Source organism: Nesoenas mayeri, assembly GCF_963082525.1.
Source record: "Nesoenas mayeri genome assembly, chromosome: 1".
NCBI lineage: Eukaryota > Metazoa > Chordata > Aves > Columbiformes > Columbidae > Nesoenas > Nesoenas mayeri.
The window spans coordinates 16,135,614-16,159,987 of record NC_137541.1 but is presented as its reverse complement, the minus strand read 5'-3'; the positions used below and the strand labels follow the sequence as shown (position 1 = coordinate 16,159,987).

Below are 24,374 nucleotides of genomic sequence, written 5' to 3'. Positions count from 1 at the left end.
ATATGCTACCCCTATTTGGAGTATCCAACTAGAATTCATAAACCTTGTTTTTTCATGGACTTTAGCAAGAAACTGTCACCAGTTTTGTACACCAGTGTCAATGAAACTGTGGCCAGCTGTGAGGGTCTCTTCTTACTCTCCCCATCTTTCTACTGGGATGAGGTCTCATGCACAGCCTGGGCAGCAGGAGCTCTGGGGTGCTGCATGCAGATGTGAACGACAGGGATATCAGCTGAGCTCCTGCATCTCTTTACAGAGAATGTATGAACTGTGGAGTTTTCTCGATACTTGTTGCAATTCTGAAAGATGCCTGGTGTGATAGCTCTGTTCATTACAGATTTCAGGTCTGGCAGTATAAAAGGGTTTAACAGATCTTTTTAGTATGAAGAAAACACCATATTTTTGATGTGTTTCATTTTTGTCTTAGAAATAAGCAAACTATTTGCATGGATTTAAGAAAAATCTGACTGGATACAGGAAGATGTAAACCCATAACCACACCATCATCATCACTTACAGTCCGAATGGTCTGAACAGGACCTTTACCCATCTCTTGCATTCTCAGTGACAAGGGGCATTGCCAGTGCTAGTGCCAGAAAGGCAGCACATCGCATTGCCCCTGGAAAGTGATGCAGCCACACACCGGGTTTGTGCATAGGGGATGCCCTAAAGAGCTTGCTGCTGTGCTGGAAAATACATCTTTAAATTCCCCACAGGAAAGCTGTCTCAGCAACCCCTCCAATGTGCACATTGTGCTCTTAATTTTCATTCTCTTTTCAGGTGTTAACCACGTCAGCATTAGATTGGACCTAGAAACTTTATTCCAGTTCAGCCATCTTATCCTGACTTTTAAGGTACCTCTTTTACCAGAGCTTTTATGTAATGTTACACACTGAGTACTTAACCACGGGAATAAATTGCTTAGATAGGCAGTGAAAGCTCCATCTTTAGAGGTTTGTAAGAACAGGTTAGATAAACACCTGTCAAGTATGGTTAAGTTATAGCTGATCCTGCCTTAGGGGAGGAAGATAGACTGAATAGTTTCCTATTCATGGGCCTTCTAGTCCTATTTTCTATAAGTGTGAGAATTAAACTTGAAAAAAAAAATTGAAAAACTAAGCTCTAAAAATTCAGGACATTTCGGAACTGAGGTTGCTCTTTCCCATTTAATTCAGTCTTCTTACACATATGCTTTATGATCCAGATGGTTACAAATTCCTTTTCTACAAAATTCCTATATTGTTATGGTAAATGTCCTTACTTAGAAAGTAATCTTTATGTGGAAGGTTACCCTTCCTTTTTGCTGAGAGGGTTCGGATGAGGAGTCTGGTTTTGTCAGAGAATCATGTAGCCATCACAGTAGCCCTGCATGGACCCCACAAGCTCCTAAACACAGGATTTTGATTGACAGCTGTCAGCATCCCCCAAACAGGAATCTTAGCAGAACAATCCCTGAGATGTCTTATCAACACCTAGTTAAGGAATTCTTGAAATAATGTTTCTTGCAGACATTTCGACCTGCAGCGATGCTGGTTGAGCGCTCCACTGACTTTGGTCAGACCTGGAAAGCATTTAGATACTTTGCACAGGACTGCGCAGCTTCTTTTCCCAACATCCCTTCTGGTCCAGCAAAAAGTGTGGGAGACATCATTTGTGATTCAAGATATTCAGACATCGAGCCCTCCACTGAAGGCGAGGTATTGCCAAGCGTCTGTGTTTGTATGAGTTCAGATCATGAGTGGCTATTTCTCTGGAGTGAAGGGTCTCTTGTCTATATCCATCAGATCCACTTATACAGGTTCTGAGACCTGAAGTGCTATTTGCCTTATTGAAGTAAGAGTGAAAGACAAGCACTGCACTTTACCCTCAGTTTCACATCCATATGAACTCATAAAACACTTCAGCACTTGCTGAAGCAGGGCCACAGCCTTGTGTTTTTTCTTTTATGGGATCAGTCAACTAATGGGTCTCGGGTAACAGTCTTTATCTATATCCAGAAATAATAGCTTCAATGATTTATAGAGCTATATTAATTTGTTTTGCAGGTTGTTTTAAAAGCTTTGGATCCCAACTTTGAAATAGAAAATCCATATGTGCCACATATCCAAGGTATGAACAGTATAGGTTTCTTGAGAGACACTTTGCTTGTGTTGCTTGTTTTGTACACTGGAAGGGTGAAAAACTCAGCTGATGTAAGTCAAAGATGTTGAAAACTGGGTACAAAAAAAATCATAGGGAGATATCTGTATTAATAAATAAAATTGGCCAATCTTGTTCTCTAGCCGTGAGGACAAACGACACAGCTCTGCAGAGCTCATGCATGTAACTGAGCTATCATTCCTTCTGACATGGGGTGGCCCAATCCAGAGTGCCTTTTGGGAGCAGTCCCAGAGCTGTGCATGAACCCATGAAGACATTGACTAGGAAAGTCAAGAAGGAGGGTGCTAACACTTACGCAGCTGTGTGCCAGGAGTGGACTGTGCCCTGGCACTTTATGGGTACTGGTCTTGGCCAATACCAGATCATTTCCACTATTTCTTCCATGTGAGGGAATTATTGGATGACTGATCCAAGCTGAAGATTTCATACTGTTCATCTTTGAGTGAATTTGGGTTCTTGATTTCTCTTCTTTCCTTCCAGAGCTCATTACATTGACAAACCTAAGGATCAATTTTACAAAACTCCACACCCTTGGGGATGCTCTGCTTGGAAGAAGGCACAGTGATCCCCTCGAGAAGTACTACTATGCTGTCTATGAGATGGTTGTACGGGGCAGCTGCTTTTGCAATGGCCACGCCAGCCAGTGTGCTCCTGTGCAGAATCTGCGGGGAGATGTTTTCCATCAGTCTGGGATGGTGCGTCTTTAACGCTGTCCCCAACAAGGGCAGTCCTCACCTGCTATTTTGGGGGAAGGAAGAGGTGGAGGGAGGGAGGGAGAGGAAGGAATTTCTCTGATGACCATTGGATTGACCATTTGGACCTCCGAGTTGTGAAATGTTTCAATACATTTTCTTCCTTTAAAAGTCTGGGCTGATTAGCTCAGAAGCTGTCTCTTTGTTGGCACCAGGATAGTGTTTCAAAAGCAACTGGGACAAGACATGTTGAAAATAGCAGCAAAATACCAGAGCTGTAATGGTGCAAAGGTAATGCAGTAAGTAGCCTGTGGTATGTTCAGACTTGAATGGCCACTGGTTGGGTGCATTCCACACTCCAGCTGGGCCCGGAGGCTCTGTGGCAGGAGAGGAGGCTATGGCACAAAGAACAGCTGATAGTGCAAAGCTAAACCATGAAAAATGGATCAATAAAACTTCAGGAACATGATCGTGATTTCTTTCCCTCTGGGAATGAAGTTTTTTTGTCCTGGAAAATATGTGTCTCAATATAGAGACATGTAGGGAGAGAGATACAGAATTTTAAAAGTTAAAGTCTCTTTTAATATCTCTAAAAGTATTTTTTTTCTAAACGTTGCTCAGTGGCTTTAAAGCTATTTGGTTAAAGTTTGCAAGTATTCTCCAGACCTTTTACTCAAACAATGGAGAATTATGTCAGCTGAGGGAGCCAAAGAGCTTTGAATTTTCCTGATCTTACTGGCTGACCTCTAACAGATTATCTTCTCTCCTCATGTCAGCTCACCTCCTCTCTGTTCTCACTGCATTGCAGGTTCATGGAAGATGTATCTGCCACCATAACACTGAAGGTTTGTCCTGTGAAAGATGTAAAGATTTCTACAACGATGTTCCATGGAGACCAGCTGAAGGGGCACAAGATAACGCTTGCAAACGTAACTCAAACGTATTTTCCTTTTCAAAAGCTGGTGGGTGGGTGTAGCACAATCCCCGTGCAACGTGTAACCAAGTGGCTAGGTTTCTGGGAAGGAGACTTTTCCACACCTCACCTAGAAAACTAAATGGATTTCTCTATCCATCAGTGCTGTGTTGCCCTACAAGAAGGAAAGCTGTTTCATTTTCTTATTTTTCATAAAGAGAAAAAAAACAATAGAGGAAAAAGCAGCTATTAGTTGCAAAAAAAAAAATCATTTGTTGGTTTGCATAGGGTCTTTATTGTGAAAGAATAATTTAGACAAGGCTAAATTATTTATTTCCACAATAACGAGTAATGTAGGATATATGATAATAAATTATTAAGATCTGTAAGAAATATTCAGCCAGATCTCTCAGTGGAGCAGTGTTCCCCACTGCGTGTCAGGCACCCTTACCATCATAGGTATGTTCCCGGTTGTAGGGCCCAGTTGTAGGCCCCAGTTCTGTCCTGAATCTGCATTGTTTCCCTTCGGCTGTAAAGCACAAGACCTGGGAAGATACAATCTTGCTGGAGCACTGAAGTCATATGAGTGACAAGTAACCTCCTGATAACAGTGGACAGCGATGGTGGCAAGACCATGGTAACAGGAATCGTGAAATATCCCACTGTTTGCTTTGTTTTCAGGGTGTAACTGCAATGGCCACTCTGGCAGATGCCACTTTGACATGGCCGTGTACCAGACCAGCGGTGGGGTCAGCGGTGGCGTTTGTGAGGACTGCCAGGACAACACCATGGGGCAACACTGTGACCAGTGTCAACATTTCTTTTACCAGGATCCGCTCAAAGTCATCTCGGACCCTCATGCATGCCTCCGTAAGCTTTGCTTCTTTAGCTTTTGCAAGAATGACTCAAAATGGGGTGGTTCTGGCTCTCTTTACTCTGAGCCCTATGGCACCCTCATGCTTAAATGTTCATAGGGTTGTAAATATGTTACCAAACCTATAACATCCAAACTACCTTACTGAGTAGCATCCTTGAACCAGGGCCGCATATTCAAACTCATTGCTAAACTGAGCTGTGAAATCCTGCAGGTCTATCATCTTTCTTGACCAGCATCAATATAAATAGTAATAGTAATAGTGCTGTTGCTTCTGTGATAGTCAGGGATTACAGGAGAGGTGCAAAATTATGGGAGGAGCAATAACTTTTGCTAGATACCTGCCATATATAAGAAAAATGAGCTTACAGGCATGAAAGCCCTTCTTCTGAAAGAGTAGCTAAATTTGGTATTAACAGAAGATGGGAAAAATGCTCTGAGCATAATTTAATTGTAGTAACTGGTTGGCATCACAAGTCCTTAAAGAGCCAAGGGGAGGTTACCCCAGGAAGCAGTGTGGTAGATGTTATCTCTGCTGTGAGAAATGGCTAGCGCCTTGGGAAAAAATGGGGTGTGTCATGAAGGCAGTGTCCCCTGCTGAATCCATTGCTTCCAGTAAATAATTCAGCTGTGGCCAATTCAGACCAGCTCTGGGGAGGTGGCTCATACCTCTGCAACCCTACAGCTTTCATGAGAGCATCTCCGAAAGCTATACTTTATAGTTATAGTGCACTCCCATCCCCAGGTACTCCAGAGAGGGTGGGGAGTGGGTGAGTAATGCCTATTTCTACCCAAATCAAAGGGTATATTTCTACTAAAGTGAAGGCTGTAACTCTCCTCCAGAGAAAAAGTAGATCTTGGAAACATCCTCATAATATTTCTTAGCTGTAAAGCACCCAATACAGCAAGCATGGATAAACATCTCTAATATTTACAAGAATCTTGTATTTGTGCCTGCTTTCAACTCTGTAATTGTGTTGTCATGCTTATATCTAAATATGCTTTTTTTGCATGTCTCCTTGGCCATGCCTCTAGCCTGCAACTGTGACCCAGAAGGTACATTGCACAATGGCATGTGTGAGAGCCGCACAGATCCTGCTCTGGGAACAGTCGCGGGCCGATGCCCTTGCAAAGAGAACGTGGAGGGTGTGCGCTGTGACAAGTGCAGGGCGAACTACTACGGGCTGAGTGGCAGTGACCCTCTGGGCTGCCAGCGTATGTAAACCACCTCTTTTGTTCTTTCTAAAGCACTTTAAAGAGATGGAGGCAGCCAAATGCACAGATGCACACACATGCACAGATACTACCTGCTTCACAATATACCCAGTTGCCTACTATAATTTAATGTCAATGTAATTTAATGTACCTGGTGGAGCATCTGAGATGGAAAAGATGCAAAATCACTTGCAGAATACCTAGTATATAATAATGGATCGTACTGTTGTTAATAGAAGCATTGTTAGATATACAATTTAATTGAAAAGGGAGATTGAAACACCTGAAAATATTTTTAGAATCAAAATCTGCACAAGAGTGAACAAAAAGCCACAGAGGGAATCCCAGGAATCACTGTTAGGATATGTGGACTCTGCACTGCATGGTCCAGCATCAAGATGGCAAGAGCTGCTGATTTGCCATGAGAGCTTCCAGACAGCTGTTCCTCTGAGCGAGGCTCACTAGAAAACCCATCCTGCCCCTACCCAGGCACACGGTGGGTTTGTGAGCACGTTACACCCACCACATGGTACTCAGCAGCGTGCAGGGGCTGCGCAGTGCAGATCAGCACATGGCAAACCACCACACCGGCCTTCCACCAGTGCCCCTGCTCCCCGCCAAGAGAGTCCCCATTGCGGGGGCAGTCTGAGGGCTGCAGGATGCCAGGCCATGTCCATCTGCAGGGCATCTGTCCGGAGGAGAAAGACTGCCCATCACACTGATGCCACATCTAAAGCCAACGCCAGTCCTGCTGCTGCCACGCAGAGGTAACCATGCATTCCTTTCCCCGCAGCCTGTAACTGCGATCCCGCCGGCAGTCTGCCTTTCTCCATCTGCGATCCAGCCACCGGAGAGTGTCTCTGCCAGCGGTTTGCCACAGGGCAACGCTGTGAAAAATGCCTTGTACGTACTCAGGTTTTTTTAGTACTTCTGCATGTGGTTTTAGAAGTCCCCTCTCCCATCTCCCATCTTTTCATTGCTAGAAAAGTAAACAATTAGTGAAAATTCAAAAGAATTTTACAGCTGTATGTTCCCATTTGTGTGGACACATCTGGTTCTTTTTTACTGCTTGCAAATATTTATGCAATCAAATTGCACTAGGAGGAGTGCTCACAGGAAACAAAGGAAATGCAAAACCATGTTCTCAGACCATCTTTGCTATTTCCAGAGCAAGTTGCTTGCACAAATGGGTAAATATGTGGCTATTCTTGCAGTGGCTGAGCACCCATGCTATCTGGTAAGAGAAGCAATCTCCCATGGCCGAGTACAGGCAGGCAGCCCAAGAGTGCTCTGGAGCATCATTCATCCACGGGAATGAGTTCTGTTGTGCTTTAAATATTTGCTGTAAAAAAAATCTTTTACTTTCTTTTTATCTCAGGTAGGATACTGGGGTCTTGGCAACAGCTTGCATGGCTGTTCTCCATGTGACTGTGACATTGGTGGATCCCAGAATAACTTGTAAGTTAGTGTTCTTCAAGTTTTTCTTGGTTTTAATTTTATAAATTCTTAGGCTACACTTTCTAATTAGGTTAATAGAGTCTCAGTACAAATGGGAAAATGGACTGTAGGTGTAATTTCATCACATACAAACATGTTGGGATCTTGGAAATTTATGTGTGATTTTAAAATGGATTTTTTTTTTCATTTGAAGCCAACTTTGAATCAGCCTGAGTCAAGATTTGTTTAAAATATAAACTGCATGGTCTGAGGGAACCAAACGCCCTAATAGTAATAGAAATTACAAGTAAATTAGAGATTACATTTTTAACTTAGCATTGTACATCTACTTTAAAAGATAGATTTTTTTTTTTTCTGTTGCACTGGCTCCTATGCAAAATATATAATTTCAGAAACAAGCTTGGTTTCAGTTGGGTTCCTTCAAGAGTTTGTTGGGCAGGGATCTTCACTACTGCTGTTAAACTTCAGATATAGGACCACATAGTCTAATGCCATAGAGCAGCTCCTTGTGAGCAGGTAAACCGAAGCTAATAATCATCTGACATGTTAAATAAGAGTGTTACTATATGAAAATTACCATATCACATCAAATTGAAGGTCCTTCTGATCACATGTCCTGCCTCTAAAATTATAGGTGATAAAAACTTAAGAATAGTGATACATACAGTAATAGATACAGGAACAGATACAAGAAATGGATACAGGAATAGATAATAATGGATGCTCAGAAAACAAAGGGATTTTTGCTTCAGATATGGAATGGACAGAGAAAGACAAAGCATATCACACCTCCTAAGCAATGAAACGGTGGCATTGAATAAATCCAGCATCGGCAGGAGGAAACAGAAGAGGTGGGTGGTAGGAAGAAGTTTAGTAGGGGAGGCAATCCAGCAACGGAAGAAACGAAGTGAAGCTGAAACAAGGGTGGAGCTGAGCTGCTCACATGCCATGAGGGCCCAGCCCTGCTGCCCTCTGACGTCCTCTCTTTACCCACTCTTACCCCAGGTGTTCACCAAAAGATGGTCAGTGCAAGTGTCTTCCCAACATCGTGAGCCGTCAGTGTAACGAGCCAGCCCCTGGCTACTTCTTTTTACCCCTGGATTATTATATTTACGAAGCTGAGCATGCAAAGCCCCTTTCTGGCTCTGCACCCTTGGTATGTAGTTGGCTTTTTAGGTGGTGTGCTGGTTGGGGATCCATGCAATGCTGGCCCAGGAGCCAAGGATGAGGAGAGAAGCCCTTGCTTGGGGAGCAGCTGGAGCGGCTCTTCAGGAGATACAGAGCAAGGCCCTTGCCTGTCCTCAGTCCAGCCTGTTCTTCACAGACATGACTGTCCCCTAACTGTGGGGGACAGTTGCTGAAGCATGGTGTGACCTGCAGAGCTGTCCTTACTGCTCCTCAAGTGTGGGCTGGTCTAGTATCAATTAGAGAAATTAATTTAATTATTTAAGTTAGAGGAAAGTGTTTGAGTTGCCAACAGCTATCACAAACTGATATTTCTGGGAATCTCTGATGAGGGAAGAGTCAAATTCCTCTCTGCTCTGATAGACTCATTCTTGCTGCCTTATATAATGGCACTGATTGTAGCCCCATTTCCTCAAGAATTTGGAACCCATCTGTAGTGTTTTTAGAAAAAATAGTTTGTTGGGTTTTGTTTTGTTTTTTCTCAAAATGGGGGTCGTTGTTCCCTATGCAGAGTGCAAGTCTGGAATGCATTCCTTCTGCTGCCTACATTTTTACCAATGTGTCTTCTCCAATGTGCTGCCCAGAAGCTATAGAGAAGGAATAATAAAAAAATGTTTATTTGCAGGTCACATCCTCAAATATTTAGCTATAATCACAACAAGTAATCATCTTACGGTCCAATAATTAAATGGAAAACAGATGTCTGGGACATAGCTTAAGAGGAAGTGCAAGTTAATTGTAAGAGAGTAAGGGAAAAGGGTTTCCAGCAGCTGCTGGGCCATAGTTTACAGTTTCACCCAGTAGAGAATAGAATTTATTTTAAAAATGTAGATTTTCATTTAGCTGCTTACCTACCCTTCAACATTGCTGAGACGGTGCTGTCCCCTCTCTCATTACTTTTATTTCATAGGTTAAACCAAGCACTCTTCCCAGGTGTGACATCTACTTCCAGAAGCAAGGCTATGAGTTCATGATTGAAAATGGAAAGATTGTGTTAAACAGGAGCAAGAAACGAAGTGTAAGAAAATCTGGACTGGAACAGGTAAATAGGTATTATACTTCAATAGTTACTTAAGATTACACCAAATGCTAAAATTTTATTTTGCAATGGAGGGCAAGGAAATGGCTGAGCATTTGGGATTCACAAGCCTAGATGTTACAATCCTGACACAAATTAAATAAATTTTTCTGTATGCAGTTGGGCTGGACATTTTATAATTCATATCGACAGGTTTGCTCTGCTATGTCCAGTGCCATTGTAGGCTCAGGTTCAGAGAATTGTTTAGGAGGGAGCCCCCATGAAAGCTAAAATCCTTTTTTTTGTTTTGCTTTCAAGACGTTTCCAACTTTTAAGTGTACCTAGATGTTAATGTGGTACCTATTCCATTTAAATGCTGTCAGCTTTGTTATTTTAAGTATTGGTATTTATTTATTGAACTTATAGTAAAAAGTCCAGCCATGTATGAAATTAAGCTGTTTAAGGTTTGCAGTGTGAGATGAAACGGAGGCAGAGATGGCTGGAATGTTCTAGTCCTTCTTGTTGCTGTTGTTGCAAAGCTAGAAGAAGCTTTTCTCTATATGTGACCCTCAACATCCTACATATGGGAGAGTTCTTAGAGTGTCAATCACATGCTTGTTCAGAAAATGAGGCTGGCTGAAATAAGTAAATTATATGGCAAAAATGCTTCCTTTATTTTTCTGAGGGTTGGGGTTTTTTTGTAACTTGACTCTGCATGCTGTTGAAAATGTCAATATGCCCTTGCAGGGAGCAGCACAGCTTGGACAGGACTCGGCTGTGTCGGTGGTTTTCAGGCAGCCCAGCACCGGTCGGTCAGTCACATGGACAGGACTCGGCTTCGCACGCGTTCCCAGAGGAGCTGGGCTCAGATTTGCCATCAACAACATTCCCTTTGCTATGGACTTTGATATCACGATTCGTTATGAGCCTGAGGTACTTGTGATGTCTTGTGTGTCTTGTGATGTTGTGACAGATGCAGGGTCTATTTTGTCAATAATAGGACAGAGCAACTTGTCGCACTCTTTATATTTAAATTTAAAATTGTTTGCTTTTTAATCTTTATCAACACAGTAGCCTGCCCTCTGTTGATCCCCTTAACTCCACTCATATGTGAAAAATCAGCATCACATATATTTTCTAAGCGTTGGTCAAGACTTCACCTTCTGGGGCCCTCTTTGGGTACCTTTGCTTGGACTGGACTTCTGTTCGCAAATCAGACATGAAAAATGCAGCTTCTTTTAGATGGGTGTTCTGTATTTATATCTGGGATTTTCTGGGTAGAAGAATGTGTACAGACAGGAGTGAACTGAGTAGATTTTTATCCAGGGCTTTTGCAGACATCCAGCTTCTCAGTAGCTCCAGCTGGGCTCTGAGATGTGTGAAAATTGTAGGAAAATATTCAAAATCTTATTTTTTGCCTGGACAAAATTTCTCAATGATGAAGACATGTCTAGGGAAATCTGTTAACCCAAATCTCATTAAACCCAAGTCCGCACCCATGTCTGTAAAAACACAGGCAAGTGTTTTATCGGTACCAGTATTTGTACTTGCTCTTTTGCTTTTCCAGCTCCCTGGGACAATCCCACTGCTCGAGATCCTCCTTCTGCCTAATGTGTTCTGTTCTCTTGCTGCCATTCCGAGGCAAACAAAACTCTCAGTGTCTTAGAACATGAGAACAATTTTGCAGTGGGTTGGTTTGATGTAGCTTTTTCCCTCTAAGGATTAGATTAAACAGTTGAATTTTAAAGACATTTGTTACTAAGTCTTTTGTGTTTGCTATTCCTTCTTAGATGCAAGAGGAGACAGATAATGAAGGATATCTCTGGGACAACACTGTGCTAAGAAAGGAAACAACTCCAATGACTTTAACAGAGCTGTTTCCATTTGCACCAGCTGAGGTCCCATTTCTGTCTCTGCTCTTCAATTATCCATTGCAAATATTATACAATGCATTTTTCACAAATAACTTTTTTTTAAAGTTCTGTGAAGAACAAAGAGAAAATCTGTTCTGTCGCTGCAGTGTGCAGTCATTCAGATGGCTTTTGTTAATGCTGGCAAAGTGTTTTTTTCAGATGTGAAAAATGACCATAATTTTTGTCCTTTGTTTATAGTCCTTGGAAGACTGGATAGCAAGTGTTGCCATCCAGCCCGCTGGTATTTTGTCAAGTCAACGCTGCAAAAACAAGAGCCTTTCACAGGAACCACATTTGTTGCCTCTCTCAGCTGCAAAGAGGTCTGACTATTCCTGTCTTTTGGCCTGTAGATTTTCTGTGTACAGATCTTTTCCTGAAGCGCTGCAGAGCAATAAATGTGTGGGAAAGTGGGAATATTAGAAACACATGTGTGCCCTTTCCTGTTGCTGTTGCACCGCAATACCACATAGGCTCTTAAGGAAGAGCGTGATGCTTCAGTTGTCAGCCTGGCAAAGGTTTGCCCAAGCCAGGAGAGCAGCCTGAGATTCTGCTGGGGCTAGTCGTTGCTTTGGCAAAGATCCAGCTGTAACTTTTTCAGTATAGAAAGGAATTACTGACTTAAAGTCACTTTTCTAGCCTGTTTTCAAAACCAACTTTTCAGCTTGGACCTACGTAAAGGACTAGAGAGGAGCAAAGAGGATGTGACAGAAGTCTTGATCAAACAGGGATAGGAAAGGACAAATAGGAACAGTGAGTTGCAAACTCCTTTGTTTGAAGTTGGAAAACCTGCCATTTTCAGCTTAATCTCACCAGTTTTAAATTGTGCTTGGTGAACCATCCAGGCAGAAGTTATGCAGCTTTCCCAAAGCCTGGGAGCAGCAGGGCTGGGGGTGCTCCCCACAGCAGCAGCAGTAGCAGCGGGGTGTGCTCGGGACATGGTGGGGAAGGAGTGCTCACAGCATCCAGTAAACTTGCCTTGTCTCCACTCCTGGCTATAAATGTGCTTTATTTCTGCTAAACAGGATTGCACTTCTGCAAACCCCCGTCTGCCTGGAGCCAGGAACAGAATATTCTGTGGATGTGTATTTTTCTCAGCCCTCTGCCTCTGACCCAAAGGTGAAATCGTTCATCTTGATTGACTCAGTGAGTAGCTCTGTCACAATTCCTTTGAGAATGTATTTATACCAGTGTGATTTTTTTTTTCTATACAGACTTACTCAAAATATTTTAAAATAATTTGTAGTGTGTTTTAATGGAAATTTAGGGAAGCATGCTCCTGCTTACCTTCGTTGATGCTGTGTTTGCATGTTGTTGTACAGAAAGACAGAACTGATCTGTTTTCATTTTCATGGAGTAATACCTTAAAAGCTCATTAAGTCATACTTGTTGCATGTGTTAATAGTCAGAGTACGTACCTCTATCTGTTGCTCATTTATTATGAGCTCACTCCACATATGCTGACAAGATGCTGTGGTTAGGGATATAAATTCATGTGGTTCTTAATCTCTTAGGTTTTTAAAAAATCTCTATAATTTGTCTGAATCTAATTGAAAACCCATGGATATATTTAAAGATGACATTAGAAAAGTAAAATTAGTTCTGTACTTTCCTGAGTATCAGGTCCAGACATCGCCCAAGTTTCCACCAAGTCAGGAACTGGGTGTTAGTTTTGGGTCCTTCTCTTGAGAAAAATATTTTTAAGCCCATTCCTCTAATTGCTTCTGTAGAACTGGGCCTGATAAGGGCTGTCCATACTTGGATATAGAACCTTGGGCAGATTTTTTTCTGTCTTGGTAATACAAGTAAAAATTTTGGCCAGATACTGCTTTTGGAGTCATCAGCGCAGCACCTCCTAGAAGCAAAACCAGCTCTGAGCATGTATCTGAGGTCTTATTATAATCTGACTTTTTCTATACACAGTCTCTTTTATTTTAATAACTCAAGGAATGTCTGGACCTTCAGAATAAATGTGAACTCAGATGACTGAGCAGCACAATGGCAGATTTGGAAATGCGGTGCTCCAGGCCGCTGTCTTTGCACTGTGGAGCACAGTTAGAGAATGTGGGAAATTCTGGTTTTCAGTATATCTAAGCAAAAATATTTTCTTTTCCCTCTTAATGCCAAAGCTTGGACTTATTCCCAGAATCAGCTCTGTGGAGAACTTATGCAGTGAAAAGGATTTAGACGAGTACCATAAGTATCACTGTATTGAAATTGCATCAGAAGTTGGACCTCATGTCCTGCCCGAAGCGTGCGCACGGCTCATAGTGAGCATGTCAGCCCGTATTCACAACGGTGCCGTCGGTAAGGAGCAACCTGCACAGGCAGCTCTTTTGGACAGTTACTGGTTTTCCCTTCAGTTTGTAGTTATGTTGACTCTCAGCCCATGGTGGTGTAGGTAAGTGAGGCTGATCAGCACATGGTATGTATGGATGTGCAGGATACATCCTGCTGAACCCTGAGTGCACTGCAAACAATTTTGGTGGCATGGCTCTTGGAGACTATCACACCTGATGAGCTTAATGGAGCATCATGACAGGGACTATGGTAGTGTTTGTGTGGTTTCTGAGGAGCATTTCAATCAGACACAGGTGGCCCAAGCAGTAACTTTTGTACTTTTCCGGTTGCTGTAAAATGACAGAGGTGTTTTTAAGCCCTCTCCCTGGATGCTGCAAGCCAGATGGATGCCCTGGTAGTGCATGGTGGCATTGAAGCTGATGTTCTGGAAAAGATTCACCAAGAAAACCTTGGTGGTATCCAGGAAGAGGGCAGTGGTGGTTGGAGTTTGAAGCCCCAGGCATTCTCCTAGACCCACCACAGAAAAGGCAGATGGACTTGATGGCTCAAGAGACTTCCCTCTTGTTGGGCCCAGAGAAATGGGGATTCTCTGCACTTCAAATAACAGGAAGGGCCTTTCTGGAAAACTTTGGTGGCCAGCTCCTTTCAGGGAGCTTTGTGTCCAATGGACCTGGCAGCATCTGCTGGGTTTGAGCTATCATTACAAGGACTGATGCATCACTCCACACATCACGTGATGTGGTCATGGCTATGCAGCCACAGACACTCCTCATTTAAGCTTGGGCTGTGCTGACTCCCCATTAGCCCAATTCCCATAGTGATGGGATTCTCCCAATGAAATGTGGCACTCTGGCTTTCTAGCGCTGACATCTGAGCATCCCGGACAAACATCCTCTGTGAGTTAGCAGACCAGCTGCACTGAACAAGTTAGTCCAAGGTGTCCAGAAAGCAGCAAACAATTCACAGGTGCCGGCTGTCTAAGGACTGCTTGCAGGTTATGCCCAGTGCTGCAGTTAGACATAGATCAAACCCTTCTAGACTACAGGATATCTCCATTTGGATCTACATTTTGCTACCCTCTCTTCTCTCCTATCCCAAATATGTGCCGAAGGCAGTGTCCTGAATGTGTTAGCTCCGACACCAAGACTTGTGCTGCTGCCTGGTACACCATCACTGTCAATGCTACATCATCAAATAATCTAAGCCATGGTTAGTGAAACCCTGATGAGAATAATCAAACTCTTTCCTTCCTATTTTTAGGTGTAAAACCTGCAAGTTTACGACAGCAGTCACACTCTTTTACAACCAAACCCATTTTGATTTTCTTTCCCCTTGGCAGCATGTAAGTGCAATCCTCAAGGGTCGCTGAGCGCCAGCTGCAGTAAACTGGGGGGCCAGTGTCAGTGCAAAGCCAACGTCGTGGGACGCTGCTGCGACACCTGCTCTGCAGGCAGCTACGGCTTCGGCTTCCACGGCTGCTATGGTGAGTATTTGGCAGCCAGCACCAGTACCAGTATCTGGCTCTTCATGCATACCTCAACTTTTTAGGGCTTTGAATCCATTATTATGTGTGAAGCAATATAAAAAAAATTTCCACAAATAATGAATTTTCCATCCCCGCTGCTCACACTGCTTTTGAGCAGCATCAGCAATGAGCAGGGTTGGTGACAACACGTTCAGGACGCAGCTTTGCTTTTGGTGTTTTCCAGCATGCGAGTGCCACCCTCAAGGCTCGCTGAGTACACTGTGCGACCAGGTGACGGGGCAGTGCTCCTGCCGGTGGGAGGTGGATGGCCAGCGCTGCAGCCGATGTCTGGCTGGCTATTTTGGATTTCCCCACTGCCGCCCTTGCCCATGTAACGGCTACACAGAGCTTTGCGACCCAGTGACTGGAGCATGCCTGAACTGCCGAGGGTTTACAGCTGGAAGCCGCTGTGAAAGGTAGGGTGATAGGCAGCACTGCAAAGCACACCCAAACACCAGTACACTCTGAAACATGAGTAGCTGAAGACCCACCTGCATCTCCATGAACGCATCAATGACCTTAACTGGAAACACATACTCAAACCCAACATTAAAGTAGGCCTCACTGCCTACTGGCAGGTAACTATTTGTTCGGCAAATGTGAGTGGAAAGGTGTGTGTAATGCCTATGGGAGGACTGCAGGCATGGCACACACACGGCATCGTAGTGTGCTCCCTGCAAGGCGGCATTTGAGAGATGGGCACCCCGGCCCCATGTGCTTGGAGACATGTGCAAAGCGCTGCATATGAGACACGCTGACTCCTGCCAGCTTTTCAGTTGCCAAGAGGCTAATCTCATGCAGAAAACTCATTTTAGTACTTGCAATTATCTCTGAGGAGCTTAAATAAACATGCCCTGTTTGCTGGTTCATATTATTTCCATATGACCAGCAAATTATTTCTCCCACATGTTCCAGCTCCTTTCAAAACGCTCATCTTTTTTATTCCATACACCGGCATCAGTATCGGAATTCAACACAGACATCAGAGTTAAACTCATTAGCTGTTTAGTTTAGTTTGTCTGAATTGTAGCTTGTCATTCCCTTTTAAGAGGATTTCCCCATGACACCTATTGAGCTAGCTTCTCTTGCAGTGCTTTTGGACAATACAGCCTTTGCCTATTGTGCTTGTATTTGGCAAATAGATTAAAAATGAGGGACTGAACTAATTGTTGCCCTGCGCCTCTGCAGGAGCTCCAGACCCCAAGGCGAGGATAATCGAAGATCCAAGGCTTTTAGCCAGGCTTGTATACACACAGAGAATTGAGTTCCCATTTGCCATAGTGAAGCAGATCAAAGACTGACAATGTTTCAGAAGCCGCTGTGTTGCCGCAGCTGCGAGGCTGTGGGGGGCCAGGATGTGGAGGTGGTGGCGGGCAGGGTGGTGGAGGTGGCTGAGCCCCCAGGGAACCTCCAGAGCCCCCTGTCTGTGTGGGTAACAGCACAGACACCACCACCTCGACACAGTCAGCACCCCGGGTTTGCAGAACATGTCAGAGCACTGATTTCAATACATATGCTGCATCTAAAATATGCAATATTCTCTGGGTGCTCTGAATGAATTGTTGCTTTTTTGCTCATGCTAGGACTTTCTAATGTCACACCAGCCACTCTTTGTGGAACTGTGGTGATAGGTGAACATACACAGTTTTTACCTGGTATCTTTTAACTGTCTATGCAGAGCATCTGTGATGTGTCATACGTGTATATTATCATTTAGATTAAATTGTTCCAGGGTAAATGAAGGTCTTCAGAAATACTCCTTGAAAAGAAACCACAAGGTTTTTTTCTTTTTGCTCCAGATTTTGGGCGTACAGCTCAGATTTTCCATTTTAGAACACCTTTGAAGCTGGACATATCTGTACCAATTAATGGGGAGAGCATTACAATGACCTGGAATGTTAAATTAATTATACATGCACATAATTTGATTCACCTGCGGAAGACTGAAAGGAGCACTTGACAAGCCCTGCTGCTTTGTGTTGACTGCTTTGACAGGTGTGTGGATGGCTATTATGGAAACCCTCTGAAGGGAGAAGCCTGCCGCCCATGCATGTGCCCAGGGGCACCTACAAGCAATAGGTATTTTGCACATTCCTGTTACCAAGACTCCCAGTCTGCACAACTAGTCTGCAATTGTCTCAAGGGATATTCAGGTACAAAGCAAAATAAGGAGTGGTTTTGATTCTATTAAAATGAATGTAAGAGGGAAAAATGACCATCTTCCAGCCATCCTCTGTTCAGAAATGAAAAGTAAGATAATTGTAATAAAATAGATAAGAAAAATTAACATCCAAATTTACTGAAATGAGGTGAGAAAGTCCAGACTGAGAAGAGTGGGAATTGTGCAATTAGTGTTTGAGAAAGGGATTCACCTATATAGATACAGATAATTAATCTGATGGCACTCTCTGCAGACTTCCTTTCCAGGGACACTGTGTTAACCTGGTGGGGAGAAGAGAGGAGAGGAGAACTGCAGTTGCTCATTACCTCCAAAAAAGCAGCGTTGGAAGCCTAACTCAGAAAGAATGGGGGGACAACAGGAGCTGATAAGATTTCATAATCAGAGCTCATATAGAAGAATCTTGCTTTGACATTATGCCCAAAAGCAACTGTTTCACCATTTAAATGGTCAATTTAGAAATGAGGTTTCCATTCTCAGCTGTCTCAAATGCAGATATTTTTGCAGCAGACTTTTGTCTTGCTTCATAAGATCCCATTGACTTAGCTTGAATTTCTGCAAGCGAAACTGGAGATATTTCCCTTTCCCTGGGCATTAGAAACATCTCCAGTGATAGAAGCAAACCCTAACGGGAAACACTGCCAATAACTAAACCAATTATGTCATCATTACTTAAGCCAGGTTCCTTTATAAGTCAAGAGCAGTTTTGCTTGAGTAATTGCTGTAGGGCCAAACTGATCCTTGTTGGTACTTATTCAGGGGACTTCTGTCCTCACAAAACACCATAATCCTCAATTCTGGACTTCCTTCCTCCTGCTCCTTCCTGGAAAGGCTCTTTGTCACCTCTATGGCATCAGGCCCACTTCCTCAGAAACTGTGAAAGGCTCTGGTCCTGGGGACCACAGTGGAGGAGCAGAGTCCTTGGTTGAGGAACCAGTGGATGAGGTGCCAGCAACACCAGTCTGTCCAGAAAGGTTTCTGAGGTGCAGAGAAGTGGCACCCAGTCAGGGTGGGTGTTTGGATAGTGTGCAGAAGTAATTGCTATGCCAGCAAGCAAGGACAGAGCGTCCCAGAGCTTGTCTGGCCTCCTGAGGATCCTCCTCTGGGTTATGGAATGGAGGACAGTTCTGATGGGCTCCGGGTTGCTGTGGGAAAGGGCACCTCACATCTTCCCATGACATTGTTGGGGTGAAAGCTCCACAGGGAATGTCCTGCAAATATGGGCAACCCTGACTACCCTGCCATTGAAAGGACTTTGCTGGAAAAAAGATACTTGGAGGTATTGTCTGAGGTGTTGTACCTATTTATTCCTACTGAAAGGACTTCCTTTGACTTGGGATAAGGAGAGTGCATTTCAATCAGATTTCAGTGTAGGAGATGTAATTTATCTGATTATAGGATTAAAGGGCAACAGTCCCATACAGTTGGATATTTTCCATTGGAAGTGTGCATTTGAACAGACAGTCTGAATCTTTTAACACTGAGAATTATGTTTCACTTGTATTCCCATCAGCCAGCAGAAGTTTTTACCTTCCTCTCTCACAGGCGATCGGTGTGACGAGTGTCCTAGTGGGTTCTACAAGAACCCAGGCAGCCCTGGGCATGGCTGTGCACCGTGTCCCTGCAATAACAACATTGATGTGACAGATCCAGAGTCCTGTAACAAGGTCACCGGGGAATGCACCAAGTGTTTACACAACACCCATGGAACAAACTGCCAGTTCTGCAAACCAGGGTATTTTGGCTCAGCCCTCAATCAAGACTGTCAAAGTAAGTAAGCAACAGCACTGCAATTGTGTATTTCCACCAAGAAAAGCTTTAAAGAGATTAGGATATAGAGAGAGTTTAGATGTTGGATAGACAGTAAAATTAAAGCAGATGAATGGAGTAAAATATGAGAATACCAAATACATTTCTATTCAGTGATACAAATAACTGTTAATATGGCATCTATTAAACTCTTTGTAATCCAAGTCTCACTAAATGTCATACTGAATATCAGTCCTAGGAAATACTCCTTTGTGAAATGAAAATGTTAGGAAAATAAATGTGCATTCAGCCCATTCAGGAAGGAATCAAAAGTAAAGGAATCAAAGGTAATTGTTTATCCACGTTGCTGGCTGATGCCAACCTGGCAATACTTAGTTAACCGGATGATCCCTTGCTGAGCTCCCTGCCTTACCAGTTGTGCTCATTAAGCAGCTAGAATGAGACTGTTCAGGCAATTTAACAGATTCCATGAGGACACAGTCAATAGCTCCCCAGTTTTAACAGAAAAGCCGGAGTGTAAGAAGATGCAAGGCATAAATTTCTTCCCAATGTTTCTCAAAGACTGTTTTCACAATGTGCCTGGTTGAGAGTCTGATTTCTGCAGGCCGGAAAAACATAGGTATTTTCAATAAACTTTCTTTCTGGGAATCTCTAAAATACAGTTCAAGCCCATTCCTCATTCATTTTTAGATGATGTCCATTAGAAATGGTTGAGCACTAACTTTTGGCTCCTCACAAGGAAGGCTTCTTATCGTACTTGGTTTACTGCAGTTTCTCATGCTGGGTATTTCCTACTGTAAACCAGCTTCTCCTTGTCCAAAATATTTAACATTTCATTCTAATAAGATTCAGAATTATCTATGTTTCATTTTTTGTGCCTGTATTAAAAGTACTGAAAGTTCCTGGTAAGTTTGCTCAAAGCCATATATAAGCTACAACAGAAAGATAAGTAAACTGTATGAGATTAAAAATGTATTCAAGCGTGCGAGAAGTAAACATACAGCATGGGCTTTCTATACAGCTCTGATTGTCCGTCAGCTGTCCATATTATCATCTGCTGCAGTAACTGCCCTTCTTTTTCCAGGGTGCACGTGCAATGTAGCGGGTGTTCACCCTGCGATGTGCCCAGGGGGGGACGCAGCCTGTCTGTGTGACCCAGCCAGCGGGGCTTGCCCGTGCCTGCCCAACGTGGTGGGCGCAACGTGTGACCAGTGTGCCCCTGGCTACTGGGACCTGGCTAGTGGAAAAGGATGTCAGATCTGTGACTGTGATCCAAAAAACTCCCAAAGCAACCAGTGCAACCAGGCAAGAAAATCACTCTGCTTTCTGGGAACTGGGGTGGCAGTGTTTTGGCATGGCACAATGGCGACCCTCCTATAAATGAGGAGAGTTTTCTGTTGTGCTCCCTGAAAGCAAGAAGTCTTCAGAAGTTTGCAGTTGATGCAATCACACTTTGAGTCATTATCTCAGATGTACTGTTCTGATAATGTGGCTCTGCTTATAAGCGACTTCTCTTTGCCTGTGTATTTCTTTGTCAAATGGGCCTTAGAAATACGTTTTAAGAAAATGTCACATAGGAAAAAAACTGCCTCGCAAGTGTACGTATAGGGAAGAAGGAAGTTCAGGCTTGGACCCAAGAGTCTTATGAGTACTTTTTTAAGTGTATATTTTCATAAAGTAGCAGCTGTGGGCATTACATTAATCATGCCTCATCTATCAGACCACTAGAGTACCTTTTCTCATCTTTAATTCCCGTGCACTTTTTAGGGCTAGAATGTAGGAAAAAAACCCCAACATTTCAGAATAGAGAGGTGAAATTGTGGTCCCATGGAGTCAACAGCAATTTTGCTGCTGACTTCAGAGGACCAGGAGCTTGTCCCAAGCTCTTGCTGATGTGTTTTCACATTTTCCTTTCAATATGTTTTCTGTTTGTTGCAGACTATATAGTGGATTTATTATTTTTCCTATAAAATGTAGCTCTTAAAGAACTACTACTGCTTTTCTGAGCTGTACCAGTTATCAGATCTGTAATTCCCTGCAGTTTAATTTAAGAGCTGAATTCCAAAATAAATTTTCTAGGGCAGTGTCCATAATGTACCCTCAAGGTTTTCAGTTACAGTTAATATATCATATAGTTAAAAGTTGAAATGTTAAGATGAGTACTTTGCTCGAGGGAAAAAAAAAAGTAATCTGTTTTGTAAAGGAAAAGAATCCTCTCTCAGATCATAGAGGGTGAGTTGTCAAAGAGCATCTGTAGACTGGAACATAAAAAATCTTTCGTATTAGTAAAGTAAAGCTGCCTCTCAAAGCCGATTTTATTTTCACAGCCTTCAGGAGGAAGATGGCAAGTGTGGGCCAATACTCTGTTAACTGTGGTGTTCAAAGATCATGTGCAAGCAGTGTCACTGCAGTGCCCATATAGCTATATAACATAAGTCACAGCGAGAAAAAGAAACTCAGTAAATAGTGTATATCCAGCCATATGACTCTTCAGGAAGTTATTTAATCCTTAATTGTCTTTACAGCTTACAGGCCAGTGTCCATGTAAGCCAGGTTACAGTGGAAGATGTTGTGATGAATGTGAAGAAAATTATTTTGGCAATTCACAGACACATTGCATTTGTAAGTATTACTAAGTGGGGACAACTGGATTAGAAACTGCCTCAAAAGAAGCATTTACCTTTTATATTCGTAGGGGAGATGGGACATATATCTAGAGAAGAAGGCTTTCATTTTTGTCTATGAGATAGATAAAAGTGTTTATATTGTTTATCTATATTGTTCCTTCTATGATTATGATGGGGCTACGGAAGTTAGAGATGAAGAAGAGCCATTAGCCAGGCAGTCCATGTGCCTCTAACTCAAGCACCAGTTTGTTTTGTTGTCTCAAAATGCATGATTTTTCTTTTTGCATTTGCTTTTATTGTCTTGAAATGCACGATTGTACCTTTTGCCTGTGTTAATCCCATAAAAAAGGAACAACTGGATGTAACTCACTGTCCCTTTCTTGCAGCATGCGAGTGTAACCCGCAGGGAACCAGCCAGCCCATGTGTGACAAAGCCACCGGCGCCTGTAAGTGCCGTGCTGGCGTCACCGGACGGTTCTGTGACAAGTGTGGCCGTGGCTTTGAGAAAGACTTTCCCTCTTGCCATCGATGTCATCTTTGTTTTGATCAGTGGGACACTGAAATTACTGCCCTCACTCAGACTGTTCAGGTGTTAATGAGGTTTGCTGCAAATCTCGAAGTTAAAGGAGGACGGAGGCCCAGCTGTGACATGCGCTTCAAAGCCTTTCAAGATGCCATTTCTGAAATTGAAAGAATTTTGAGACATCCTGTTCTTTCACTGGAGACTCTCTCGGACATCAGGGATTTTCAGGGCTACATTCAGTAAGGGCTCGGCTGCTCCTGAAGAAATCCCTTGTCTGACAAAGCTGTCTTCCCAAGACAGGCTTCCCAAGGGCTGCACCACTCACCTCTGCACACCAAGTCCTGCTTCTCATCAGCACCCTACTAAACCACTGTTTTCAATAGATTTGTGAACAAAATAATCCTTATATATGTTATCTGTCCCTCACAGGCATATACTTAAATGCTGGAATTTTCCAGTTCATTCTAAAGTTTTTCTAAATAAGCCATTACAAGTAAATGTTTCTGATCATTTAGAAATTTCTCTAGTCCTCTAAAATATTGTATATCTCAGTTCTAGTTTAGGAACAACCCAGTCTGACTTCTGCATAACTGCCATTTCCCTTTCAGACAAAAAGTTGCACAAATGGGTCCACTTCACAGTCCGCTGTATGAGTTTCCTGACCTTAACAAGAACATAGAAGACATTGGGGAAGAAGCTGACGTAGTGTATGAACTTCTACAGCAGAAAATACGTCTGCACCAAAGTTTTCATTACTTGAACCTCCAAGGTAAGGCTGCCATTAACTGAAATAGGTCAAGTTTTCCATGAAATTTCAGAATGCTTTTCTCACCATCGAACCGTACAACATTTCAAAGATCCCTAGATTTTAGCTTCCTAGAGTAGCGCAAACATGTAAATACTAACAACATTTTATACTGAGTTTCCAAGCTCCCTTTTGTCTTAAAATGCCATGATTTCTAGCATCTTAAATTTCAGATGCATGTGCCAGGGTCATGTCACTCAGAAGTCTCCTGAATCCTGACGTTTACATCAGGATTTAAAAGACACCTCGTTTCACAGTATAGACTTGCAGATCAGACAGTAGAACAGCAAAGGATTATTTTCCCCACTTCTGGCTCCTCTTGCTCTTAGCAATATATTTAAAGAATGTTGTACAGCAACGGTTTGTTTAATTAAAGCAGAGAGTCATAGTGCAACTTTGTAGTGTTCCCATGGGAAAATACATGACTTTATGTGGTAAGGAACTAGCTCTCCATCACCAAAAAATGTGAAGTCAGAATGAGTTCCTTGGAATTTTTGAAAGAATTACACCATCTGTGCTTGAGCTAAGTATAGTCTCCATCAACTGCTAATAGCAGTAATGACAATGTCACAGACTGGTTTCTGGAGAAAGATGGGGACATATCAGTCAGGAATCTCAAACAGATGCTAGATCACCCACAGCAGCAGGAGACTGTCAGCAGTATACTCCCCAAAGAGATTGCTGCCAACATACGAACCCCCAGAAGATAATGTGCGCACCACAGAAGACACAAGGTACACGCAATGTGTTCCCATTTACAGTTCCTCTGTGTTTCGTTTGGGTTTCCTGGCCTAGACAAGAACAAAAAAAAAGAAGGAAAAGTCAACAGAATACAAAGCTGAGGGACGGGAAGAGAGGGAAAGAGGGATTAATTAAGATTTAGGGTTCCCCTGCCCTATTGTACTTGGCAGTTCCCCGGGGCCAGCTCTTCCACTGAGGTCCCCACATGAGCAGCCATCACAGCTCTCCCAGGCTCCGCTTCCTAATTCTACTGAGTCTTGTACAGACTCTGAGAAAGCCAGGAAGGCAAAAAAACAATAAATCCCAGGGAGGTCACTGGACATACAGCTGAAGCATCCGTGGTGCTGTCTGGTCACGTTCCAAACCCACTTCATCTTTCAGCCTCAAGAGACAGATAAAAAGCCCTATAAAAAGCACACGGGGGTGTGGGGAGGAGAAGACCTTGAATTTAAACTAAATTTTTTGTCAGGGCCATTCA

At 43.0% G+C, this 24,374-nt stretch overlaps 1 protein-coding gene across 1 annotated transcript in view; it reads left to right on the top strand.

The window, feature by feature from the left end:
* LAMB4 (laminin subunit beta 4) overlaps nucleotides 1-24,374 on the top strand; it is a gene marked incomplete at both ends in the record, with an annotated part of 41,801 nt that overhangs the window by 5,751 nt on the left and 11,676 nt on the right. Inside the window, 23 exons of the mRNA XM_080356697.1 lie at nucleotides 781-854; nucleotides 1,509-1,697; nucleotides 2,046-2,109; nucleotides 2,641-2,855; nucleotides 3,661-3,781; nucleotides 4,447-4,635; nucleotides 5,675-5,854; nucleotides 6,648-6,757; nucleotides 7,233-7,312; nucleotides 8,318-8,468; nucleotides 9,408-9,539; nucleotides 10,263-10,448; nucleotides 11,627-11,748; nucleotides 12,451-12,571; nucleotides 13,555-13,732; nucleotides 15,066-15,209; nucleotides 15,436-15,667; nucleotides 17,247-17,404; nucleotides 18,976-19,200; nucleotides 20,285-20,505; nucleotides 21,726-21,822; nucleotides 22,214-22,589; nucleotides 22,959-23,119. Coding sequence (XP_080212823.1) covers nucleotides 781-854; nucleotides 1,509-1,697; nucleotides 2,046-2,109; nucleotides 2,641-2,855; nucleotides 3,661-3,781; nucleotides 4,447-4,635; nucleotides 5,675-5,854; nucleotides 6,648-6,757; nucleotides 7,233-7,312; nucleotides 8,318-8,468; nucleotides 9,408-9,539; nucleotides 10,263-10,448; nucleotides 11,627-11,748; nucleotides 12,451-12,571; nucleotides 13,555-13,732; nucleotides 15,066-15,209; nucleotides 15,436-15,667; nucleotides 17,247-17,404; nucleotides 18,976-19,200; nucleotides 20,285-20,505; nucleotides 21,726-21,822; nucleotides 22,214-22,589; nucleotides 22,959-23,119 — 3,726 coding nt within the window. The remainder of the gene's footprint in view (nucleotides 1-780; nucleotides 855-1,508; nucleotides 1,698-2,045; nucleotides 2,110-2,640; nucleotides 2,856-3,660; nucleotides 3,782-4,446; nucleotides 4,636-5,674; nucleotides 5,855-6,647; nucleotides 6,758-7,232; nucleotides 7,313-8,317; nucleotides 8,469-9,407; nucleotides 9,540-10,262; nucleotides 10,449-11,626; nucleotides 11,749-12,450; nucleotides 12,572-13,554; nucleotides 13,733-15,065; nucleotides 15,210-15,435; nucleotides 15,668-17,246; nucleotides 17,405-18,975; nucleotides 19,201-20,284; nucleotides 20,506-21,725; nucleotides 21,823-22,213; nucleotides 22,590-22,958; nucleotides 23,120-24,374) is intronic.